General features: G+C 32.2%; 1 protein-coding gene across 3 annotated transcripts in view; it reads left to right on the top strand.

The window, feature by feature from the left end:
• RYK (receptor like tyrosine kinase) overlaps positions 1 to 22,167 on the top strand; it is a 34,669-nt gene extending 12,502 nt beyond the window's left edge. Inside the window, exons 4-15 of one of the 3 annotated variants that reach the window (XM_039360069.1) lie at positions 28 to 162; positions 1,411 to 1,467; positions 2,939 to 3,083; positions 7,570 to 7,670; positions 9,738 to 9,863; positions 11,110 to 11,196; positions 14,404 to 14,473; positions 14,871 to 15,003; positions 16,906 to 17,015; positions 17,516 to 17,675; positions 19,914 to 20,050; positions 20,382 to 22,167. In XM_039360069.1, the coding sequence (XP_039216003.1) occupies positions 28 to 162; positions 1,411 to 1,467; positions 2,939 to 3,083; positions 7,570 to 7,670; positions 9,738 to 9,863; positions 11,110 to 11,196; positions 14,404 to 14,473; positions 14,871 to 15,003; positions 16,906 to 17,015; positions 17,516 to 17,675; positions 19,914 to 20,050; positions 20,382 to 20,493 (1,373 nt within the window). In that variant the 3' untranslated portion in view covers positions 20,494 to 22,167. Of the gene's footprint in view, positions 1 to 27; positions 163 to 1,410; positions 1,468 to 2,938; positions 3,084 to 7,569; positions 7,671 to 9,728; positions 9,864 to 11,109; positions 11,197 to 14,403; positions 14,474 to 14,870; positions 15,004 to 16,905; positions 17,016 to 17,515; positions 17,676 to 19,913; positions 20,051 to 20,381 lie in introns of all 3 variants that reach the window. The other 2 variants (XM_039360068.1, XM_039360070.1) reach the window with 2 other exon arrangements.
• Positions 22,168 to 22,475: the final 308 nt, after the last annotated feature.

Below are 22,475 nucleotides of genomic sequence, written 5' to 3'. Positions count from 1 at the left end.
CATTTTGTTTTATCTTTCTATTTACAGTATTTCGGATGGAACTGTCTTGTACTGGCAAGTTAGACTATGATGTTACAGTACTAATGCAACTCAACATGACAGTTAATACTTCTAAAAATATCACAGTATTAAATTTCAAACGGAGGAAAATGTGTCATAAAAGTAAGTAATGGCTTTTTTGTTTTTTATTTAAAGAAGTCAATTGCAAACTTCATAAAATCTTTTCTGCTGGAGAGCTCTTTATCACTGCTCTTTTAAATTCATCACTTTAAAGTGGAGAAAAAGTTAGTTTGTTGATTTTATCACTAAAGATAGCTACTATGGTAGAAATAAAGTATTGAGGACAACAGAATTATGTGCATGTGAGAAAGAAATACTTTAGATTTTCAGTAACAATATTTATGTCAACATTTGTAAACTAAAGGAAATAAAGGTGAAATACCATAGTAATTTATAATTACAGTGGAATCGTAAATTGTCTTTTTATCATTGTTTGCAATTTCCTGCTAGATAATATCTACTAAACTATTTTAACATAATGTTTCAATATTATGTGAAGAATATGTTTTATTTTTATAGAATTAGGAATAAGGTGGGGTTGGGATTTGGGTTAGGGTTAGGGTTGGGATTTGGGTTAGGGTTTTTTCAAATGACATTCTCAATATTTAGCAAACAGCATAATGTCTGGGTTCATGTGTTTAAAAAAATAATGAGGAATAGTTGATTATCATAAAATAATATGTTAATCGCTCGATGGTCTTCTTGCTAATATATATTCAAAATTACCTATCACATTCCTTTCTCTCTAACTCATTTTTCTAGCCATTGATAAAAATTATCCCATGTAATAAAATACATTGAATCTTCTTTCTCTTTTATATTTAAAGTCAATCTATCCATTTCTGCACACTCTAAATTTTTCTTAATTAATTCTTCAGTTGGTAAATTTTCATTCTTCCAATGTTGGGTAAATACAATTCTTCCTGCAGTTAGTACGTGTAGAATTAAATATATACAGTCTTTCTCATAATTTGTTCCTATTATTCCTAACAAAAATAATTCTGGCTTAATCTCTTTTTTTTTCTAGGATCATAATACATTTTCAGTTTAATTTTAGTTTATGTTTCTCCCTATTTCCTGTGAAATATTTAAGTTTATCTGAGGCTATTTTGTTTTTAATATATGTCAAATCAACTGCATAAGTTGTAATCACCTTGTTACTGGAGACTTGGAGGTAATGGTACTGCATGCTATGGTATTTTCTCTGTAGACCTTTGATTGTGTAGAATTTTTTAAATAACCAAACTTTCAAAGCTTTGTGTTTCTGTTGATGCTTGGATAAATTCTTTTTTTATTCTCTTCTAATAAAAATCTAAATCTAAAATGCCCCTTTTCTCCTCTTATCTTTAGAACTTGATTTAGAAGTAAAGTTGCCAATATCAGACAAAAATAACACTAAAGCCATTTGTAAGTAAATGTTTATATACAATGGTAGGGGGTTTTTTCCCTTATTTTAATTCATGTTATGATTTGCATGAAGAAGATCATATACATTCTTTTTGAATTGCCTGCTCATATAGGATTCAGAAACTAAATTTTTCCCACACTGCTTTTTTTCATTCCTCTTACTCATTTAAAGATCCTAAGTTATTTTGTATTTGGACACTGTATTGGGCACTAACTGTCAGGTGCAAGAAATTAGGTACCAGGATAGAATTCAAAAAACACTATGTGTTTATTTCATGACATTTATACAGAAGAATTTGAACTACTAACTGTCAAGGCAAATTGGTACCAGATAAGAGTCAACAGATTTTAAGTGGAGGCTGGACTTACATCCCTTATAGGGGCCTAGGGACTCCAAATTGATTATGTATTTGATCCCCTCAGCCTGGTCATCTCTTTCACTAAGAATATTAACCAAATTAGCAGTTTATGCTTGAGCATTATCAATATAATAGAAGTGTGACTATTGGTGGTTCCACCTAATTCAGTAACGGAATGTTTTGAATGAAGATCAGAATCTGGCAGACATAGAGTTTTCTATGCCACTGCAACTGTATTTTCACAGGTGGGCAGCCATATAAATTAAATAAATAAATATATCTTCTCAATTATCTTTATGTTATGAATGCTTTATTATTTTATAGATATTTGGAAAGGGGGTCTTTTTATTTCATGCTGTTCTTGATTGTTAGCCACTGAGTCTTCATGAATGGGTGGTATAGATCCATACAGGAATAAACAAATAAGCTGTTCCAATGTCATATTATTAAGTTCCTGCCATGTTGCTTTTATAGTAACCAATTCAATAGTCTGTATATTAAATTTTGCTATCAGTTACTTTTATAATAAATAATTTTATATTTCTTAAATATTAGATATAAACCAAATTTGAATCTGGCATAAATGCACTTTTACAATTTAAAGTTCTGCAAATTGGATATGTCTAGTTTAACGAAGAGAAGGACAAGGGGGGACAAGATAGCAGTGTTCCAATATCTCGGGGCTGCCATAAAGAAGAGGGAATTAAGCTATTCTCCAAAGCACCTGAAGGCAGGACAAGAAGCAACGGGTGGAAACTAATCAAGGAGAGAAGCAACCTAGAACTAAGGAGAAACTTCCTGACAGTGAGAACAATTAATCAGTGGAACAGCTTGCCTCCAGAAGCAGTAAATGCTCCAACACTGGAAGTTTTTAAGAAGAGACTGGACAGCCATTTGTCCGAAATGGTGTAGGGTTTCCTGCCCGAGCAGGGGGTTGGACTAGATGACCTCCAAGGTCCCTTCCAACTTTACTATTATTATTATTATTATTATTATAAATAAAATTTTGAGCTTTATATATGCATAACATAATTATTTTTTTCTTGAGCTATCAAATATTATATTCATTTAATTTTCACTAATTTTTTGTTGAATTCTATGTTCTATTTCAGTTGATCCTGTAAATGCAGCTCCCACCACTTCTACGCGTGTGTTTTATATCAGTGTAGGAGTTTGCTGTGCGGTCATATTCCTGGTAGCAATAATACTAGCTGTTTTGCATCTTCACAGTATGAAAAGAATAGAATTAGAAGACAGGTAAAAAGGTCTTACATGTTCTTTCAGTTTTCATATGAGAAAATTATTGTAATGAAAAATAAATAATATGTTTGGATGGAGCTAACATGACAATATTGAATTGTTTAATTTTCCTAATATTCTTACATGAAGCATGGAAACTTTAATTACATTAAGTAATGATTGCACATTAAGAAAAACATTTTATGATTCAACCAAATAGACCTGAACCATGACTTAAAATATATTGTGCTTCTGAAACCATCGCTTTCATATAGTTAACTGATAAGGCATGTTATATAATTAATTATTTTAATGTACTATTAATTTCATGCTAAAATATAAACTATGTATTAGTTATAACATTTTATGCCTTTTGCAGCTCATTTCCCCTTTTTTGCTATATTTGGATCATTTATAAAATATATTTGGATATGATTTGGGGACATCTTCTGCAAACAAATGTATCATAGAGATAATACAAGATTATTTTTAGCAGTTATAACTGATTACTAAATTGGTTTTACTAAACTACATCATACATTCATTTCCATTTGAAATTCCTGATATTGAAATAGAGATTATTTTTCTTTCCCAATTTTAAAAGGTTGCAGATGCTGAATTTGAATAAAAAAACCCAAGATTCTTAAAAATGATTTATCGATTTATCAGGCCACCTGATGTATGAATGTAACTAAAGATTAACTGGAGATGATGTTGGAAAAGAAAGAAATATATCACAAATGTTTTATAATTCAATAATATTTTATCACAGCGGGATTTTCAAATTAGACTTTGCACAAAGTAAGAAGAGAAGCCTAGAGCATGTTTTGTCTGTGCAAGGCTGATCTAATTTTAAAAAGCAAATATGATTCTTAAGTTACCTGTGGCAGCTATTCTCTAATTATCCAGCTTTGTGCCTCTGATTTTCCCTCAAAGGGATGAGAAAGGGATGGTAAGGCAATATTGGAAGAAGGACTGTTTGCCTACTATAGAAGAATGGACGCTTAAAGTGTCAAATTTAGCAGAAATGGCGAAAATTTCTGCTTACTTGAAGGATCATTCACAAGAAAGATACATTTTGGTCTGAAGAAAATGGATAGATTATATTCAGAATAAATATGGGACTAAAAAGTTCCATCTAGTTTATGAATAAATTTTAGAGTATTATTATTATTAATAGTTTATTATAGTAGAATTTTTATTAGTTTTATTATTTTTAGTATTAGTATTGTTAACAATTTGGATATTGTATTGTTTAATAATATTGACGCTTATATTATTATATTTATTTTTAATTTGTTTATACCTATGTTAAAGGGGAGTTAAAGCGCATTATGGACTTGGTTATTTATATAGTTGGTTAATGTTAGTTAGAGTTTGATTATTATATTTGTAACCCTGTACTCAGCTCTGGGAAGTGGGGGAGGGAGGGGGGGTTTAGGATGGGTGGGTTTTGGGGTGTATACTGTAATTTTTATAAAACTTTTCAATAAAAAATAAATTAAAAATAAAAATAAAAAAGGATGAGAAATATGCTGAAGATGAGAGAGATGCTAAAGTTGTTGTTATTATAGTTTTAAATGTTTTTAATTGTATTTTAATGGGTGTGTTTGAGTTATGTTGACTGTTTAGCATTGTATTTTAATTATGTGTGTTGCCAAGAGTCACATGCATGAGATAAATATAAAAATTAAATAAAGTAATAGGGTAAGCTTAACTTATTTACTGCCACAATCATATGCTTGCTGTTAGTTCATAAAGTGGATAAGGTATCTATAATAAATGTAAGACATGAAAACAGTAATAAAATATATACAGGTTAATTTTCATATAGTGTTCATAATGGATATGTTCAGTGCTTTTTTTGTTAAAAAAAAAAAAAGGTGCCGGAACTCACACTTGTCATACAATCCGCCTTGCCTACCCTACAAGGTTCCATCCAAAAAAGGTGCCAGAACTCCGTTCTGGGCGTTCTATGACAAAAAAAGCCCGGATATGTTTTTTTCTAATTATCCGGGCTCATACTCTGTGATGATGTCCATTATTTTGCCCTTGCTATAATTAGCTTAACATCCCAGATAACCACAATGAGATGGTCATTGACCTCGAACCAGACATCCTAGAATGTGAAGTGAAATAGGCCTTAGAAAATCTGAGCAACAACAAAGCTAGTGGAGGTGACAGTATTCCAGCTGAACTATTCAAAATCTTAAAAGAAGATGCAGTAAAAGTGCTACACTCAATTTGCCAGCAAATTTGGAAAACTCAACAGTGGCCACAGGATTGGAAAAGGTCAGTTTACATTCCAATTCCAAAGAAAGGCAATGCCAAAGAATGTTCAAACTATAGCACCATTGCACTCATTTCACATGCTAGTAAAGTTATGCTTAAAATCCTACAAGCTAGACAGCAGCAGTATGTGGATCGAGAACTACCAGAAGTACAGGCAGGATTTCGAAGAGGCAGAGGAACTAGAGATCAAATTGCCAACATACGCTGGATCATGGAGAAAGCTAGGGAGTTCCAGAAAAACATCTACTTCTGCTTCATTGACTATGCGAAAGCCTTTGATTGTGTGGATCACAACAAATTGTGGCAAGTTCTTAAAGAGATGGGAGTACCAGACCATCTCATTTGTCTCTTGAGAAACCTATATGTGGGTCAAGAAGCAACAGTGAGAACCAAACACGGAACCACTGATTGGTTCAAAATTGGAAAAGGAGTCCGGCAAGGCTGTATACTGTCGCCCTGCCTATTTAACTTATATGCAGAGCACATCATGAGAAAGGCAGGGCTAGATGAATCAAAAGTTGGAATTAAGATTGCCGGGAGAAATATCAACAACCTAAGATATGCAGATGATACCACTCTAATGGCAGAAAGTGAAGAGGAACTAAAGAGCCTCTTGATGCGGGTGAAGAAGGAGAGTGCAAAAGTTGGCTTGAAACTCAACATTAAGAAAACCAAAATCATGGCATCCGGCCCTCTCAATTCCTGGCAAATAGATGGGGAAGAAATGGAGGTAGTGACAGATTTTATTTTCCTGGGCTCCAAGATCACCTCAGATGGGGACTGCAGCCAAGAAATTAAAAGACGCTTGCTCCTGGGGAGGAAAGCTATGGCAAATCTGGACAGCATTCTAAAAAGCAGAGACATCACCCTGCCAACAAAAGTACGCATAGTCCAGGCCATGGTTTTCCCAGTTGCAATGTATGGCTGTGAAAGTTGGACCATAAGAAAGGCTGAGCGCAAAAGAATTGAGGCCTTTGAACTGTGGTGCTGGAGAAGACTCCTGCGAGTCCCTTGGACTGCAAGGCGTTCAAACCGGTCGGTCCTAGAAGAGATCAACCCCGACTGCTCTTTAGAAGGCCAGATCCTGAAGTTGAAACTCAAGTACTTTGGCCAAATGAGAAGGAAGGATTCACTGGAGAAGAGCCTAATGCTGGGAAAGATTGAGGGCAATAGAAGAAGGGGACGACAGAGAATGAGATGGCTGGATGGAGTCACTGAAGCAGTAGGTGTGAATTTAAATGGACTCCAGAAGATGGTAGAGGACAGGAAGACCTGGAGGAATGTTGTCCATGGGGTCGCGATGGGTCGGACACGACTTCGCAATTAACAACAACAACAACATAATTAGTGCATAACAGATGAAATTATTACCACAATAATAATTGAACAAAGTACTTTGGAAGGTACCCCAGCGGCAAACAAATATAATATGTCAATGACATCTGCAAGTTAGCAAATGGACCATATATTTTGTTCCAACCAAGCAGTTTTAGAAGGTAGCTCCTCACAGAGCATATCTTAGTGGTCTCCTTTCAGCTTTTTTCGTTTCAGTAGTGACTGCATAGAAGAAAGCAGACCAATATGGATATGTGCACAATAGTAAAATAGATACGAAATGTGCTATTATCTTCACATTTCATAGCCTTTGTAGTTTTATAGAAAACTTAAAAAGTAGTTCTCATGCTGAATATTTGAAAAACCTTATATGTTTCATAAGCATAGCCAAACTTTGTTTCTGTATTTGGGGCATTAGCAATTCCTTTGTAGTCTTTTGTTATGGACATCATAGGCAAAGCTCCTAAATTTTGTTTTTCTTTCTTTAGCTTTTCTAGTTTGAAAAGGAAAGCATAGCTAATATTGAATATAAATATTCAAATATGAACACTATTATGGCCATTACTTTACAAATTGTATCTGTTCTTTTAGAGAAGGTTATACAGGGCTTAAAGTTTTATTTGTTTTAAATTACATTTCTCAGAAATGCTGTTTAATGGCTTTTTTCCTATTTCCTAGCTTGATTGAGGTTGCTTAAGTCTTTTAATATCTTTGATGGAATGCAAACTACATTTTGTAGTGTTTAGACTAGAAGTGCAAAACTAATTTAGAAAAATTGAAATTGTGCTATATCCTCAGAAAACTGAAGGAGATAATTTTTAAAACTTGTGCAAGTTTTAGAAACAATGATGTATTTTGTGTTTGTTTTCCAAAACAGCATTAGTAACAGCAGTAGTTCTCAAGGTTTATCTCAGCCTTCAACTCAAACAACCCAGTACCTGAGAGCTGACACACCTAATAATGCTACACCAATTACCAGTAAGTGTTTAACTAATTACAGGTTTTGCATTGTGCATTGATCTTTTGCAGTCTGGGCATCTACCAGTTATGTAGTATTTTACTCCCAGAGTTCCCCAATTATCATGTCCATTGTTGAGAATTTAGGAATTGAAATTCACATAACTGAAATCAGCCAAAGTTGAGGAAAACTGTAGTTACTGATGGTTTAAAAAAATCAAATTGATATTGACTAAGAGGTAAAGTAAGAGGTGAGATAAAAAAAACAGTTAATTTTGCCCTTAAATTTTCAGAACTACAAGAAAACAAAGAGGCACATATAATAAAAAAAACCTTCTAACTTTAATTAAGGGTTCAATTTATCATTTTGAGAAATCAATTTTATTGAACTTTCAACAATAAAACTTCAGAAAGTATATTTGTTTTATTGCATAGTAATATTAATCCTGTTTAACAGTGATTAATATTTGTATGTATTTATATGTAAGGGTGTAGATACATACATGTATATAGCATGTCTATATGTGTGTTATGTATGCATACATTTTTGAAAGCAGGCAGCAGAATTTCATTTTTAATGTGTGCCAGTGTGCCCACAGTAAAAAATGACAATAAATCTTATCTACCTTACCTTACCTTCCCATTTCATTTCATTTCATCTCATCTCATCTTTTTAACCTGGAGTGAAAGCAGGCAAAGCAATGCAGTGAAGGTCTACCACAAAGATTTATCACACCATTATAGACAATATCAAAAGAGCTAAATTATTCATTGTCCCTGTGCCACTGAGTTCAGGCAGTTTTTTTATTGGCATAATTAATCATAATTAGTCAACATTTGCTTATATTCACAGGAAAATAAGCACGACTATTATCAAGAAAACTATTTTAAGTGGACCAGCATTCCAATAAATATTTTAAAGTTTGCTTAAGTGGTATATAAATCAAGATTTGCATATTGTTAGGCATATTGTTTTATATATCCATCAAGGACAAAAAACCCAATGAAAGTTAAGTCCTGATTTTTTTTATTATAATTTCTGATTATTGAGGTCAGATTGTTTTGCCCCTAAGTTAAAGACTAATATAAAAGGATTTTCAGAAAAAGAATACATCACATACTAGTTTTATAATTCCTATGGTACAAAAGCTAAATACTATAATGATAGAAGTCAGCAATTATACTGTGTCTTGTGCTAATATCTGAATTCCAGTACTAAATCTCTGTGATACATTGGTTGTTTTAGGTTTTTTTTAACATAGCTGTCTCAGTGTTGTAAACTAAGTTATTTTTGAAATATGCTAACTCTTTAAAATTACTGTAATTATTGTGTCTATGATCTGAATCAATTAATCCTGTTAGGCTATAATGCAGAATACTGTTCATTTTTCCTTGAATGATCACATAGAGAATGGTTACTTACTGAGAGGAATTGAGGGCTTTCATCAACATATAGAATAGAATATCTTTATTGTCATTGTGTAACTCACAACAAAAGTAATATTCTGTCTACCAAAGAAAATGTTCAACTAATTTACTGCTAAAAATATTTTTGAACATATTTTACTATATACTTTACCACTCTCCCTAAATAAGCAATATCTTTATGAAAACAATTGCTATAAATTCTAAGAGACTTTGATTTTTCAAAGTATATAAAGAAATAAACAGCTTTCATATAACAGTACCATTTAAAGCCCAGAAGATGGCAGTGTACCTGCTTTCTTGACTAATAAAATATTATAAGCTTTTGTAGTATTTAGTAATTAGACAGGAGGAAATTGTTTATCATCATGTAAAAAACATTGAATTGGGTTTTGGGTCTGGTTTGATTTGGTTTTAGTATTTTGGTCTTCCAGAGTTTTATATGTTGGGTTTTTATTTTACTCTGTGTAGAACAATAGGTTAAGTAAAATAAAGACATACTGTATTATAAAGGAGCATGTATTTTTCTTGCAGTATTAAAATGACATTTTTCTTTAAATTGCAGCATATTTTTGTCTGAAATAAATTGTTAATTAAACTTGCACTTCAAATATTTACATTTGATATTTATATTGGTATTGTTTGGGTTTGCTGGTTCCTCAGGTTATCCTACTTTACGGATAGAGAAGAATGACCTTAAAAGTGTAACTTTGATAGAGGCAAAAGCTAAAGTGAAGGATATAGCAATCTCCAGAGAGAGGATAACACTAAAAGATGTTCTTCAGGAAGGTATTATTTAAGAGTTGCTCATTGGTTTTACATATTTTTGTTTCTTTTCACAGTTTCTGTAAATTATTCAGATAGATGTTGGTAGTTTTAAGCAAAGAGTTAAATAAAATAATCAAGAAAATGGTCAATTTAAGAAACTGTTTTTTATCAGAGTTTTTTGTTACAACTTAGTTAGACTTAGGTGCCTGGAACAAGATGAAAAAAAATGGTCTTTTTTATAGAGAAAAATAATCAAATTGAGATTAAACTGCCCTAGAGGAGCATAAAATGCATTTCATTGTAGCATCTTCTTTAGAAATCTTTCTAAACTTCCCAATCTAGCTGGCAACCCTGGAATTACATATGGTTTCCATATGCAGTTTACTAACCAGAATTGATGCTGCTTAGGTTCCAGAATAAGTCAAAGGTTAGCAAGATGCTGTACCCCCCTGAATCTGATTTCTTATTCCTTAATGCTTAGGGAAGAGAATTTCTTTGAATCAGGATCTGTACAGTATAAATTATATAATAATAAAATAATATCTATATTTTACCATTTTATAAGATAATTTTTGTTCTCAAACATCAGTTTTCAATGTTACATAATATACAGCCGTTACTATAGTTTCTGCTCAGATGTCATGTCAAAGCTCTTGACATCGATGGTGCTTCTTAAGCTTTTAACTTCCGGTTAACTTGCTTATTTCCCAGCTTTTCTAATCAAATTAATTCAGACAGAACGTTCTAATGCTTGAGGCAACCAAGGTGCATAATTGGAAGAGCAAGTTCATCAAATTTAACTAAGGAAATATTATGATTTTCAGTTTATCTGATGGGTCTTAAAAGGACTTTAAAAGGTTTCAGCACAATCTATATTAAATTGTATTTCAATAATAATATTTTATTAAATGTGTATGCCATGACTCTCAGTGACATTGGGCAGTGTTTTGAATTGTGGTTGAGTGGATGGGTTTGATGAGTTCTGCATGTTCTGAAAATGAGAGTTTCACTATAACTGAGTTAGCTTCTAAAGTTTATATTAAAATTTATATTGACAGTCATTTCTTTATTTCTCCAAATTATACAATAAAAAATCAAAGTTCAGGTATCAAATGCTATGTGATTAAAAGCAAAGAAGCTTCAGTTGTGAATGTTCTGAGGAGGAGGATCAATGGCTAGGCTTAATTACTCTTCATAGTTGAGTTGTTTGAAGTATGTACAAATATCTTTATATTAGTTTTTTTTCTTTAATTTTTCTTATTATCAGGCACATTTGGTCGAATTTTCCATGGTATTCTAATAGAAGATAAAGATCCTAGTAAAGAAAAACAAGTGTTTGTCAAAACAGTAAAAGGTAGGTTTTTAACATTGAATTTCATTCTTAGAGACCCATGCTTCTTCATCAACATTCATTTCTAGGTGTATCAAAAGAAATGTCCTTTAGCACACATCATTTTCAGTTCAGAGAAGAGTAGATTGTCCCATTTTACGATACACGAGTACATTTCAAGCATACAAGCTAACAAAACAGTAAAGAGATTGGATTAGTGACTCTGGAAGTTGATGCCTGCCAGTGGACCTTCAAAATATGTGTTTTTAGGTGGAAATTATTCCAAATTCTATTGGGAAGTCAGTTTGCAATATAAGTGATAACAGGAAGAAAAACGAAAACACATAAAACATACTAGCTTTGAATAATAAATTGAAAGGGATGATAGCTTGTACTTCTCTAGTTAAAAGAACCAAGTACATAGTCTTGCGAAGATGTCTAGAATTAAGAAAACTTGAAGGAATCTTGACCACCTATTTTGCTTTTATCATAATTTTTTAAAATACGGTATATTGCAGATGTTTCTATGCCATTTCAGTTATATAGTTCCTAAGAGGCTTATGGCATAACGTTAAATATATAATATATAAATCAAAATTATAAGACACAGCAACAACATACATAGGTACTATCAACATCTATCATGATAAATAACTGATTGCTGTAAGTATTATCAAGAATCAACATAGATTCAAAATGATAATAATATATGAAAACAGCACTAAACAGTCAAATTTATTTCAGCTTTCTCTTATCCTCCCCTTAATCCCCATATTTACATTTTAAAGCCATTTTTAAAAAGCTTCCTGGAAAGTAAGAGAGGATGCAGTTTGATGGGAGACCTTTCTGTGGGAGGGAAATTCTTCCAGAGCATAATCACTTCAGTATCCCCTTTGGTTGCATCTTAGGTAGAGTGGGTATCCATTTTAAATTAATGACTATGGGTTAGATTTGTTTTCTTGGAAAAATGGGTGATTTATAAGAAACAGCAAGGAAATTATCTTGATAAGAAAACACAATAGGTTTGATCTAGAGTTTATATTGCATGAATAGAAGAGTTCTCCTTTGGAAATGATCCTATCAGGCATGGTTCAAGTACCTGGGATCAAATCCAAATTTCTGGAACTGTTTAAAAAGATAAAACAGTTTGAGTAGAACAGTATTTTAATATTCTAGTTTACTTTGAATGTAAGTCAGCCTTTTGACTCGGCTATTCATAGTTTATCTAATTAATAAAACAGATTCTTTAAAGAAATTAAGGCAATAAGTAATTTACATGCAAATAACGTGTGTTAACATTTTATTGACACTTTGTATAGAAAAAGCTTCCAAAATATTGTTGATGTGCTTATAGTATCCATCTTTTGCTTTTGTTTGTCTGTTTTTATTTTCCAATCAGAATAGTTTGTCCAATAATGTATGTACAAGAGAAATGGATAGTATTGTGTGATGCCCAGCAATTTAAATACCTTGAGAACATTTCATACTTGATCCATATCTGCCAGAGAGAGTTGTTATAGTTACTTAACTATAAAAGTTACTAAGTTTTAAAAACTTACATAGTTATTAACTTAAACTTTATAGTTTAAGATAAAATTACAAGCACAGTTTTAAATCCTTTAATTCATTAATTTCTATGTTCTCTGAGTGAAAAGTTTGATAATTTAATCTAATGAATATGCTTTGGTAGTACTTCTTCCAATTGTGGAGTTATATGCAATATATAAATGCTTACTATTTCATAAGCACATTATTTATGCACATTTTATTTTTTAAAGTTATCTATGCACACACACACATTTATAATCTGTATTTATTCTATTACTTTATCTCTTTTACTACTGTTATTTTTATTATATTTATAATGTCATTACAATTAGGTGTCTCTCCATGCAATCTATATGCTACCAAAACTTTCATATCTGTTTATTTGTGACCTTCAATTGGATGAAACAATGCATTATAGGGTGACAGTTTTTGAACCAAGGTACCTGAAATGAGCTAACTTACAGAATGCATCCAAAATCTGGTACCCAACAGTTCTGTGGGACTGAAATTAACTAAAATTATGGCTGCTTCAGTGCCACTACGACTTCTGGTTATACTTCCCAGAAATTTGTACATTCAGTAGCACAAAAGAAGATAAGAGGGGTGTATCTTTCTCACTTTTTCTTGACCTACAGCTGACAGCAAGGCCTGACCAAGGCTGCAATTTTGAAATCTCTGAATGGGCAGTGAGGATAGGAAAAGAGAGTGACCTGGATGCTTACTGGTGAAGTAGGGCTTGCTGGAGGACATGGTGGTCAAGGGGTGATCCCTCTTTCTCCCTGAAAGGGGCTCTTGGGATGGGAAATGAAGGTGCAGTTTTTCTCACGGTCTATGACTCCCTTTGTTCCCCAATCTTTCAACAAAATGGTAAACAGTTCTGTGGATCAACTGAGGAGTAGGAGGAGTGATTTCCAACACTCCCTGCCACTTCCCACAAACAGTGTTAATTAGGAAGCATTTCTGTTAGAAGTTAGAAGTCATTTATGTTCCCACTGCTTTTTTGCCTGCCTGTGACTATTCTGTTTCTCTGCTTAGGTAAAGAAATATCTTGAGAAAATGGCCCAATGGCTCACAGTTATCTAGTATCAAAAAATTGTATTAGAGCTTTAATACAGAAGCATACCCATGTCACTTTATTTTCTTCATAGCTGTTTTCATGTAAAGTGGAACAGTTCAGTATATTCCTTATCTTCACAGTTAATACTTGATGGAAGTGAATGTGAGGAAAAAGGTGCAATGTGGTATATATACATAGATTTTCTGCTTTGAATGTAGAGCGTTATATATAATCTGAATCTTGTTTTATTAGTCATTTTTATGGAAAAGTTGTAGGTATGATTAGATATATAACAATGAATTCAAGTATGGGATTGTTTCAGATAAATGTTGTTAAATTGTTTCATGTATAAATACCCACTTTTGAGCATGCATATTTCATTTATTACTTGGAATACATATTTCATTTATTACCCTCCCCCCCCAAAAAAGGAATTGAAGTGACCAGACCAATCAGAATTTTTAAAAAATGCTACTAAATTATTCTGCATCAAACTTAAAAAGTTAGGAGATACAATTCTTCATCCAGTTTCTTTAGAATTTTTTATATTTAAGTCTGCTTTCTCAGTTCAAGAAAGCTTTTTTCCGTCTATGCAAATAGGCTTTAACAAAAATTTGGCTTTTTAGATCAAGCTTCAGAAATTCAAATAACAATGATGCTGACAGAAAGCAGTAAACTCAGAGGTCTTCATCACAGGTTAGTGTTCTTGTTTTAAAATCACAATAAAATTGTTTTGTGGAATTGAATGGTTTATTTAAGATTTGTATCAAGAAATAGCTTTAAAAAATTTATGGAAGATTCTGTCTTCAGGAATATCTTGTTCATTATTAGCTAAAGAGCAAACATAAAGTAAAAGATAATAGAAGCATTTGAGAGTGATGAAAGCATGTTTCACCAAGAATAATTTAACTCTCCTATATATATTTTTGTATACTGTTTATATAAAAGATTATTGGGGGAAAATATAACAGAAACAAAAAGGATAATTATCAGATAATAATTCTACAATTTATGTAACAGTACTGATTGGTCGTAGAATAGTAATTGACAAAGAAATGGCATAACATTATAACAAACACTATATTTCCTTCAGAAATCTACTCCCAATCACTCATGTTTGTATTGAGGAAGGAGAAAAACCAATGGTGTTATTGCCTTACATGAATTGGGGGAATCTCAAGCTTTTCTTGCGACAATGCAAACTTGTAGAAGCTAATAACCCTCAGGTAAGATGTGCTTAATCCTAGGGTTCAAAATTGTCTCCACTCTGGATATTATAAATACTCAGACCATACCATATGATTTCCTGGCATGATCTGAAAAAGGTTCACAATGTCTTGTTTTTATCAAAATGTTGTATCAAAGTTGGGGACATAGGCCACACAATACAGAATACCCTCTGATGATATTGTCAAGTTTTGTGACAAATCTTGAATAACAGGCAGTATGTTTTTAACTCTTTTTTAAAGCAGTAAACTGAATAACCTTTCATTTAAGCACGGAATAAGTTTGTAGAAGCTAAGAGTCTCCTCTTCCACCCACCAATAAATTGAAAATTGTGCATATGCATATCATGTTGCATTTATTCTATAGGTTGCTAGGGAGAAAAACATAACTTGTTTGTAAATATTGAATTATGACTCCTTTTATTGAAGCTATTCAATTAAAAATGCTGCTGATTGATTACATGCTATCAAGTGAGTGTTGACTCTTAGTGACTACATAGAGTTCTGCAGGATTATCTGTCCCCAGCCCGGTCTTGAGTCTGCCTTACTGCTTGTCATTCTCTTCTTCTCTTCCCTTCACAATTTTCAAACATTATAGACTTCTTCAGAGAGCCAGGTCTTCACATTATGTGACAAACTGCTTCAGTCCAACTTCCACTTTCATAGAATGTCACAGAGTAAACATTTGTGTGCATTCTAATCTTTGTATATGTTGTTGCATCACAGCATCTGAATATTTTTTCCAAGATCTTCATTGTAAGTCTACCAAGTGCTAGTCTACAGTATATTTCTTGATTGCTGATTTCTTTACTATTGATAGTTGATGCTAAAAGACAGAAGCTACCCACCATTTTAGTATCTGTATAATCGTTGCTAAGGCTGCTTACTATACCTGTTATCATCAGTTTGGTCTTCTTTATGTTTATACTTAGTACCATTTTTTTCACTATGCTCCTTGCCTTTCATGACTAGAACTTGCAGGTTATTTGCATTTTCAATTATCAGTGCAATATCCCCAACATAGTGCAGATTATTGACGTTTCTTCAGTTTTAAAAACATGCTCATCTTCTTCCAGTCCAACTTCTCTCAACATATATTCAGCATACAAATTGAACAGATAGCTCCTTGCCAATATGGAGCAAGTCTGTTTCACCATGTTCTATTCAGACTAGCTTGTTGACCTGTGTGTAGGTTTTATATGAAGACACTGAAATGTTCTGGGATTCTCATTTTTCTAAGCATATTCCACAGTTTGACATGAACAACACAACTGAAAGCCGTTCTATAATCAATGAAGCAAATGCAGACTTCTTTTTGGTATTCTTTGGCTGTTTCAATTATCCAACACACAATATATGTTAAATTTCCTTTCTTTGTCATTAGTATGTTGACTGATCTCTTCCAAACTGTTGGCCACTGTATAATTCTCCAGGTTTGAGGGTATAGTTTGGTTAGTGACTTCACTAGTCTTCTGATGTTTACCATATTTTTTAGATATTCCATCAATTCTTGTGATTTTTTCACTTGCTAATGACCAGCATATAAATCTAACTTCATAGATCTAGCTTGAAAGCCCTTTGGTCTTGCATAACCCTTCAGGATAATTTTACATCATTAGAATCTAAATTTGAATCTAAAATCATGTGGCATCTCTGTCTAATATCTGAGTTTAGTTGCGCTGGAGAAAGCTTTGCTGGCACTGAAATAGCAGGTTTTTGCTCTAGACTTACAAAAAAATCTAAGCTAAAGATCAAAACCGTGTAGCTCAGATTTTTATTTTGATGACCTTTCTCAGTGACCATTTACTTTTTAGGGTGAACTACATTTTGGTCATGAACCATAAATAAATAATAACTAAATTTTGTTTGAACAAATTAATTAAATTTCACTTTTTATTTCAGGCAATTTCTCAACAAGACCTTGTACATATGGCAATTCAGATTGCCTGTGGAATGAGCTATTTGGCCCGAAGAGAAGTTATTCACAAAGACTTGGCTGCTAGAAACTGTGTGTAAGTCTTGAGGTGTAAAGAGATAAATACATAAAGAGGTGATGTTTGAAGAACATTATTTCAAATGCTCTACTGTTCAGCCAGTATTCAGGTCACTCTTTCTCATCAGAGGTAGTACAGGAATATGAGGGTTCTGAAATCCCCAAAGGTTGTATTTCCTGGCTCATGAAAAATGCAGGTTATTCCTTGCCCATATTCCATGTGTTATTTTCAGCACCATTTTTTAAAATTAATGAAAAGTTTTCAACATATATAATTTTTACATATTTGGATGAACCATGGTAGCAGCAAAATGGGATGGAGCACACTTATGTTTTAAGAAGTGTCAAACGCTAAACAATAATAAAACAAATTATGTTTGTACTACTAATATTAGACTGTATTATACAGTGTCATTTTCTGAGCTTAGTATGGGAAGGATGACTTAAGATGATTAAGACTTGCCTATAAAAGTTTATTGCCTTGCCTAAATGATTGTCCATATATATTTCAATATGCAGCATTGATGATGCACTTCAGGTAAAGATTACAGATAATGCTCTATCCAGAGACTTATTTCCAATGGATTATCATTGCCTTGGAGATAATGAAAACAGACCAGTGCGTTGGATGGCTCTTGAAAGCTTGGTTAACAATGAATTTTCTGGTGCTAGTGATGTGGTAAGTTAACATAAATCATTCAATATCACATTAGAATCTTTTAAACCATGTAAATATTTTTAAAATCACAATTTCTATTTGCAGATAGCTTTCTTAAGATGATCAATATGGTTGTTTCTGCCAATGATCTTAAGAAATCAAAAATAGTTTGAGAAATACCATTGTATATATCATTTATAACTGGAAGGGGTTTGAAGGAGTTCCCTTATTTATTATATTAGAATGTGTGTAAAAGCTGTATAAACTCATTACAATATAACAGTGAAGACAGAATGTGTCAGCTTAAATTTTATTATCTAAGAATGTGTCAGCTTAAATTTTATTATCTACAATGTTCAAAGCATATGACAATATCCTTTCTTAAACTTTAAAGTGAGATGATATATTATAAATTAGCCTTATATTGCATTTTATCTAATAAGATCCAGAACAATTCACTTTTGTTTGGACTCATCATTTTTGTTAAAGTAACATTTTTGTTACTTTTAATGTTTCTCACTCCTTTACCAGTCTTTCTAGCCAGCCTTTAAAATTACATGTAAAAGTCAGTAAACCAGGAAATACATTCCAAATGAACCTAAGTGCAGTATTTGGATTGTTTTAATCATTTTTAATTATTATATGAGATACTTGATTTTGTATCTTCCATGGCTGAAATAATTTAATGGCTGAAATCTTCCTTAATCTTTCTTCTAGGTCTACATGCATGTTACTTGATTATGATATATGATCTGTTTATATGTGATTTTTTATTTTAGGTCAGGAATCTCCAAACATGGCAACTTTAAGACTTGTGGAATTCAACTTCCAGTATTCCTTAGTCAGCCATTCTGGCTGGAGAATTCTGGAAGTTGAAATCCCAAAGTCTTAAATTTGCCAAGGTTGGAGACTAGGTTTTGTATTTAGAAATCTTTGTAGCAAAACATTTTGGTGAATTGCTATGCCCTCATGAGTGTTACTTTATAGCAAAAAGAACTTCCAGACACCTTAATAGCATTAAAATACCCCAGAATAATAACGGAATAAAGACTATAGCTTTAAAATGTTATCTAACTTTTGTCAGATTTAAATCTTATTTCCTTTTTTCTAACTAGAAGATTCTGCCCTAGCAATCTTGAGCTTAAGGCATTTTAGCTGCATTATTTATTGATATCATAAAGGCTAATAGAAATGAACATAAAGCTGCATGCCACTTACTTGGGAGCCTAGTATTGAATTTTGTGACATGTGTTCTATGAAAGTATTTACAGTATTATACTTCTGTTCTCTCTTCCCAATCCAGAAAAATACATTTGCAAGTTCATACTTACTTATAAGTGCTGTCACAGAGTCCTTTAGTTTATTTGCTAGCTTGCATATTCTTAATAGCTGGATTGTTGAATAATTTCCATAGAAAACCAAGCCATTGTATTTATGTTGAATAGGATTTTTAATATCTGGAGTGTATTTTTCACTTTTTGTTAAAACAGTTCACTGAATTTTGTTAGTTTTGAGATAAGTTTGTTTTATTTGCAAGAAGTATGTGTTAACTACATTTGTCAGACCCGTTCCAAAGAAATAAAATCCCTGCTTCTTAAATCTGGACCAGCTCAAGGCCTTCAAAGTGAGTTTATCACTGTCTTTCAATTTTTTCTCCTACATATTTTGTCTTCCATTGATACAATTGGAAAAATAAGACACTTAGAGATAAGCATAATTTATCGGTCCAATCTATTATCATGTCACTGGAATGAGAAGGCTTTGATTACTACCATATTCAAAGATTTCTATTATAGAAAGATTTTCATTACTGGTACTCTGCAGTGACAATTGTTTTTCCTGGTCTTTGGAAGAGTTTTAGAACCGCTCTAATTAGCAAACGTATCTCAATACTGTAACTGTTTCTCATATTTTTATATTACGATTACAGGAAATGTTTAGATTATTTTGAAACTGTAAATTCTTTTACAGCATAATGATGATAAAAATGATCATATGATCCTAAATATAAAATAACTTTTTTAATATATGTTTGTGTATTCAGGCTGTGTTATCCTGCATGTGTGTTTCTATTATGCTTGAATACAAAGTGAAACACTTAAAAGAGTAACTAAACAATTTTGTTACTATTTCTGTTAGGTTACACTGCAACTCACCTATATTTAAATGTTATATTAAATATTTAGAAACATTTGCTCTGAATTCCTAAATGTGAAACAATATTTTTAAATTCTAATCAGCTGTTCTAATGTTTTCTAGTGGTCTTTTGGGGTGACCTTATGGGAATTAATGACATTAGGACAAACTCCATATGTAGATATTGATCCCTTTGAGATGGCTGCCTATCTAAAGGATGGATACAGAATAGCTCAACCAATCAACTGTCCCGATGAATTGTAAGTAGAGATAGTTGCAGTTGATGGTGACTTACACTTAATCAGTGAGAACTAACTTAAAACTGTTTAAAAGAACTATAGAGTCAGCATTTCTTTTTTATAGGAGTGGGCAAACAAAGGAACTTGAGAGCTTATTTTTACAATTTTTCATAGTCAAGGCCATAATAACTAAGACCATAATTTAATGGAAAAAAATAAAATCTCAAAGTGCTTTATATTAAAATGTATACAAAAGTAACTTTTAAATTAAGTATATTGTACAAATGTACAAATTGTGCTACAGTAAGTATTACAAGTTTGAATGACTTCTGCTTGCTTTTATTTTTTTTAGATTTGCTGTGATGGCTTGTTGCTGGGCACTAGATCCTGAGGAGAGACCTAAATTCCAGCAGCTGGTGCAGTGTCTCACTGAATTTCATGCAGCATTGGGAGCTTATGTCTGACAATCAATATTCAACAAGAGAAAACATTGCCATCTATTTATGCAACTGTAACCTCTGTCTTGAAATACCTGGAAGAAAATTCTATTAATTTTTGTGGAGTCTTCGCGTAATATTAATATCAGGGAATCAACATACTAAGCAGTAGCTTAAGTAGAGGATCTTTTTCCAAAATCATTGTGCCTTAAAAGAGATAATCCATTCTAGGGAAGATTTGGGGATTATTCAAAATGACAATTATTTGAAAAATAAAACTTTTCCGATTTTAAAAAAGAATTCATGTAAACAAATTGACAAAAATGTAAGGTTAATTTTGGCACTGTTAAACTAGATGCGAACTTCAAGGAAATAACTGAGAAATGGGAGATGTCTGTTAAAAAAAAAAGATTCAAGGGGGAAAATTCACCCATCCTTTTTTTTCCTCTTTTCCTTATCCCCAAAAGTCTTATGTGTGTTGCAACATCAAAATATTTAAAATTACTTGACTTGTTTTTGGTGTTTGGGTTTGTAGTTGGAATTATTTGTATCAATTGCTTTTATTTTAAGATGATAGCACAGTATTGTTGAAACCACAAGTGGCCTTTTCTTATTTTTAATCCCATTTTTCAGTAGCAGTTTTTATTGGGAAAAATACTTTCAAGTATTTTCATTGTGCCCCTTCTAAGACAGCAAGAAATTATTTAAAGATTATGTATTATTCACTGAAAGTGGCTATGAAGATTCTTAGTCATCCAGGTTATGGTTGTCCCAAAGGTGCTTTTTCAAAAGTCAACTGTACTTACTTTTTCCTTGAGGATGTATTGCTTCTCATTAAAGAACGGAAGAAGCAAAACATCTTCAAAACAAAGTACAGTTGCCTTTTTGAAAAAGTACTTTTGGGACATACATTGAAAGTAAAATTAAGACTCATGCTAAATGGTAAAAATCTGGTATCATATTATTACGAATGTTAAAAATGTTGAAGCTGTCTTTTTATTAGAAGTCTTTCACCCTGGTTTATAGAATGCAATTTTTCTTGTTAAAATGGTACTGGTTTATATGTGTAGGATTTTTTATGACCTGAAAAGGAATAAAATATATATTTTAAGGACACGGTTGATGAGTAGAAGAAATTGTTGTTATGATTTAATGTGAAATTCTAAATCTGATACTGTAGTATAGCATTAAATACATTAATCAACATTTAATTCAAAATTTGGGAAAATGAAGCCATTTTATTATTTCGCACATACTGAAGTCCACTACCAATAAGATTATTGCTCAAATTTCATCGGTATTCTAAGAGGATGGTAAAAATTGGCTTAAAAATGCTGAAATTATTTTTATACTTAGGTAATAGTTCTGCCATTTTGTTTGAATTCCTGTTCTCAGATAATTCAGATGTAATTGACAGATTATAGAAAAATCCCAGTAGTAACTGAATATAGTTTAAATCAAACTTTTTAAAACATACAGTATGTTCAAAGATTTTCTCATACACATTGAGGAAACATGTTTCTGTCCAGTGTGGTTTGCTGTCCTCCTGCCATTCCACTGTTTTATTTTTGTCAACTTTTTCTGCATTTCTTATTAGCGTCATATGAGATCTGTCACAAAACTACAGTTGAGTATGTCTGAAGAATACAGCAGCAACATGGTGGAACAAGTGAAAATAAAATTCTTAATTTTGACACATTATCTTTTGATCCAGGAGAAATCTTTTCTTAGTTCTAGTTTGTGCAGTTACAGATAAGATACGTTAGGAATTCTATCTTTGATACAACGGATTTAGTGTTCAAATTCATATGAAATATCGACATTTACCAATATGTGCTCTAGATATATTGGAACTTCCATTGGCCTCAGACAGAATGGAGATGTGTCTGTTTGTGTATGTATGCATATGTATGATAAGATAAAAGTCCAACACTGATGATATTGGAAAGAAAGTTCAGCATGAAAACTTACTTGGTTGTTTCCTGTAGTTTACCATTGGGACTTCAAAA

The sequence above is a fragment of the Crotalus tigris genome, unplaced genomic scaffold (assembly GCF_016545835.1).
Source record: "Crotalus tigris isolate CLP2741 ecotype Arizona unplaced genomic scaffold, ASM1654583v1 scf7180000019154.1569036, whole genome shotgun sequence".
Taxonomy (NCBI): Eukaryota; Metazoa; Chordata; class Lepidosauria; order Squamata; family Viperidae; genus Crotalus; species Crotalus tigris.
Note: the sequence above shows the minus strand (reverse complement) of the source record. Positions and strands in the feature narration are given on the sequence as shown.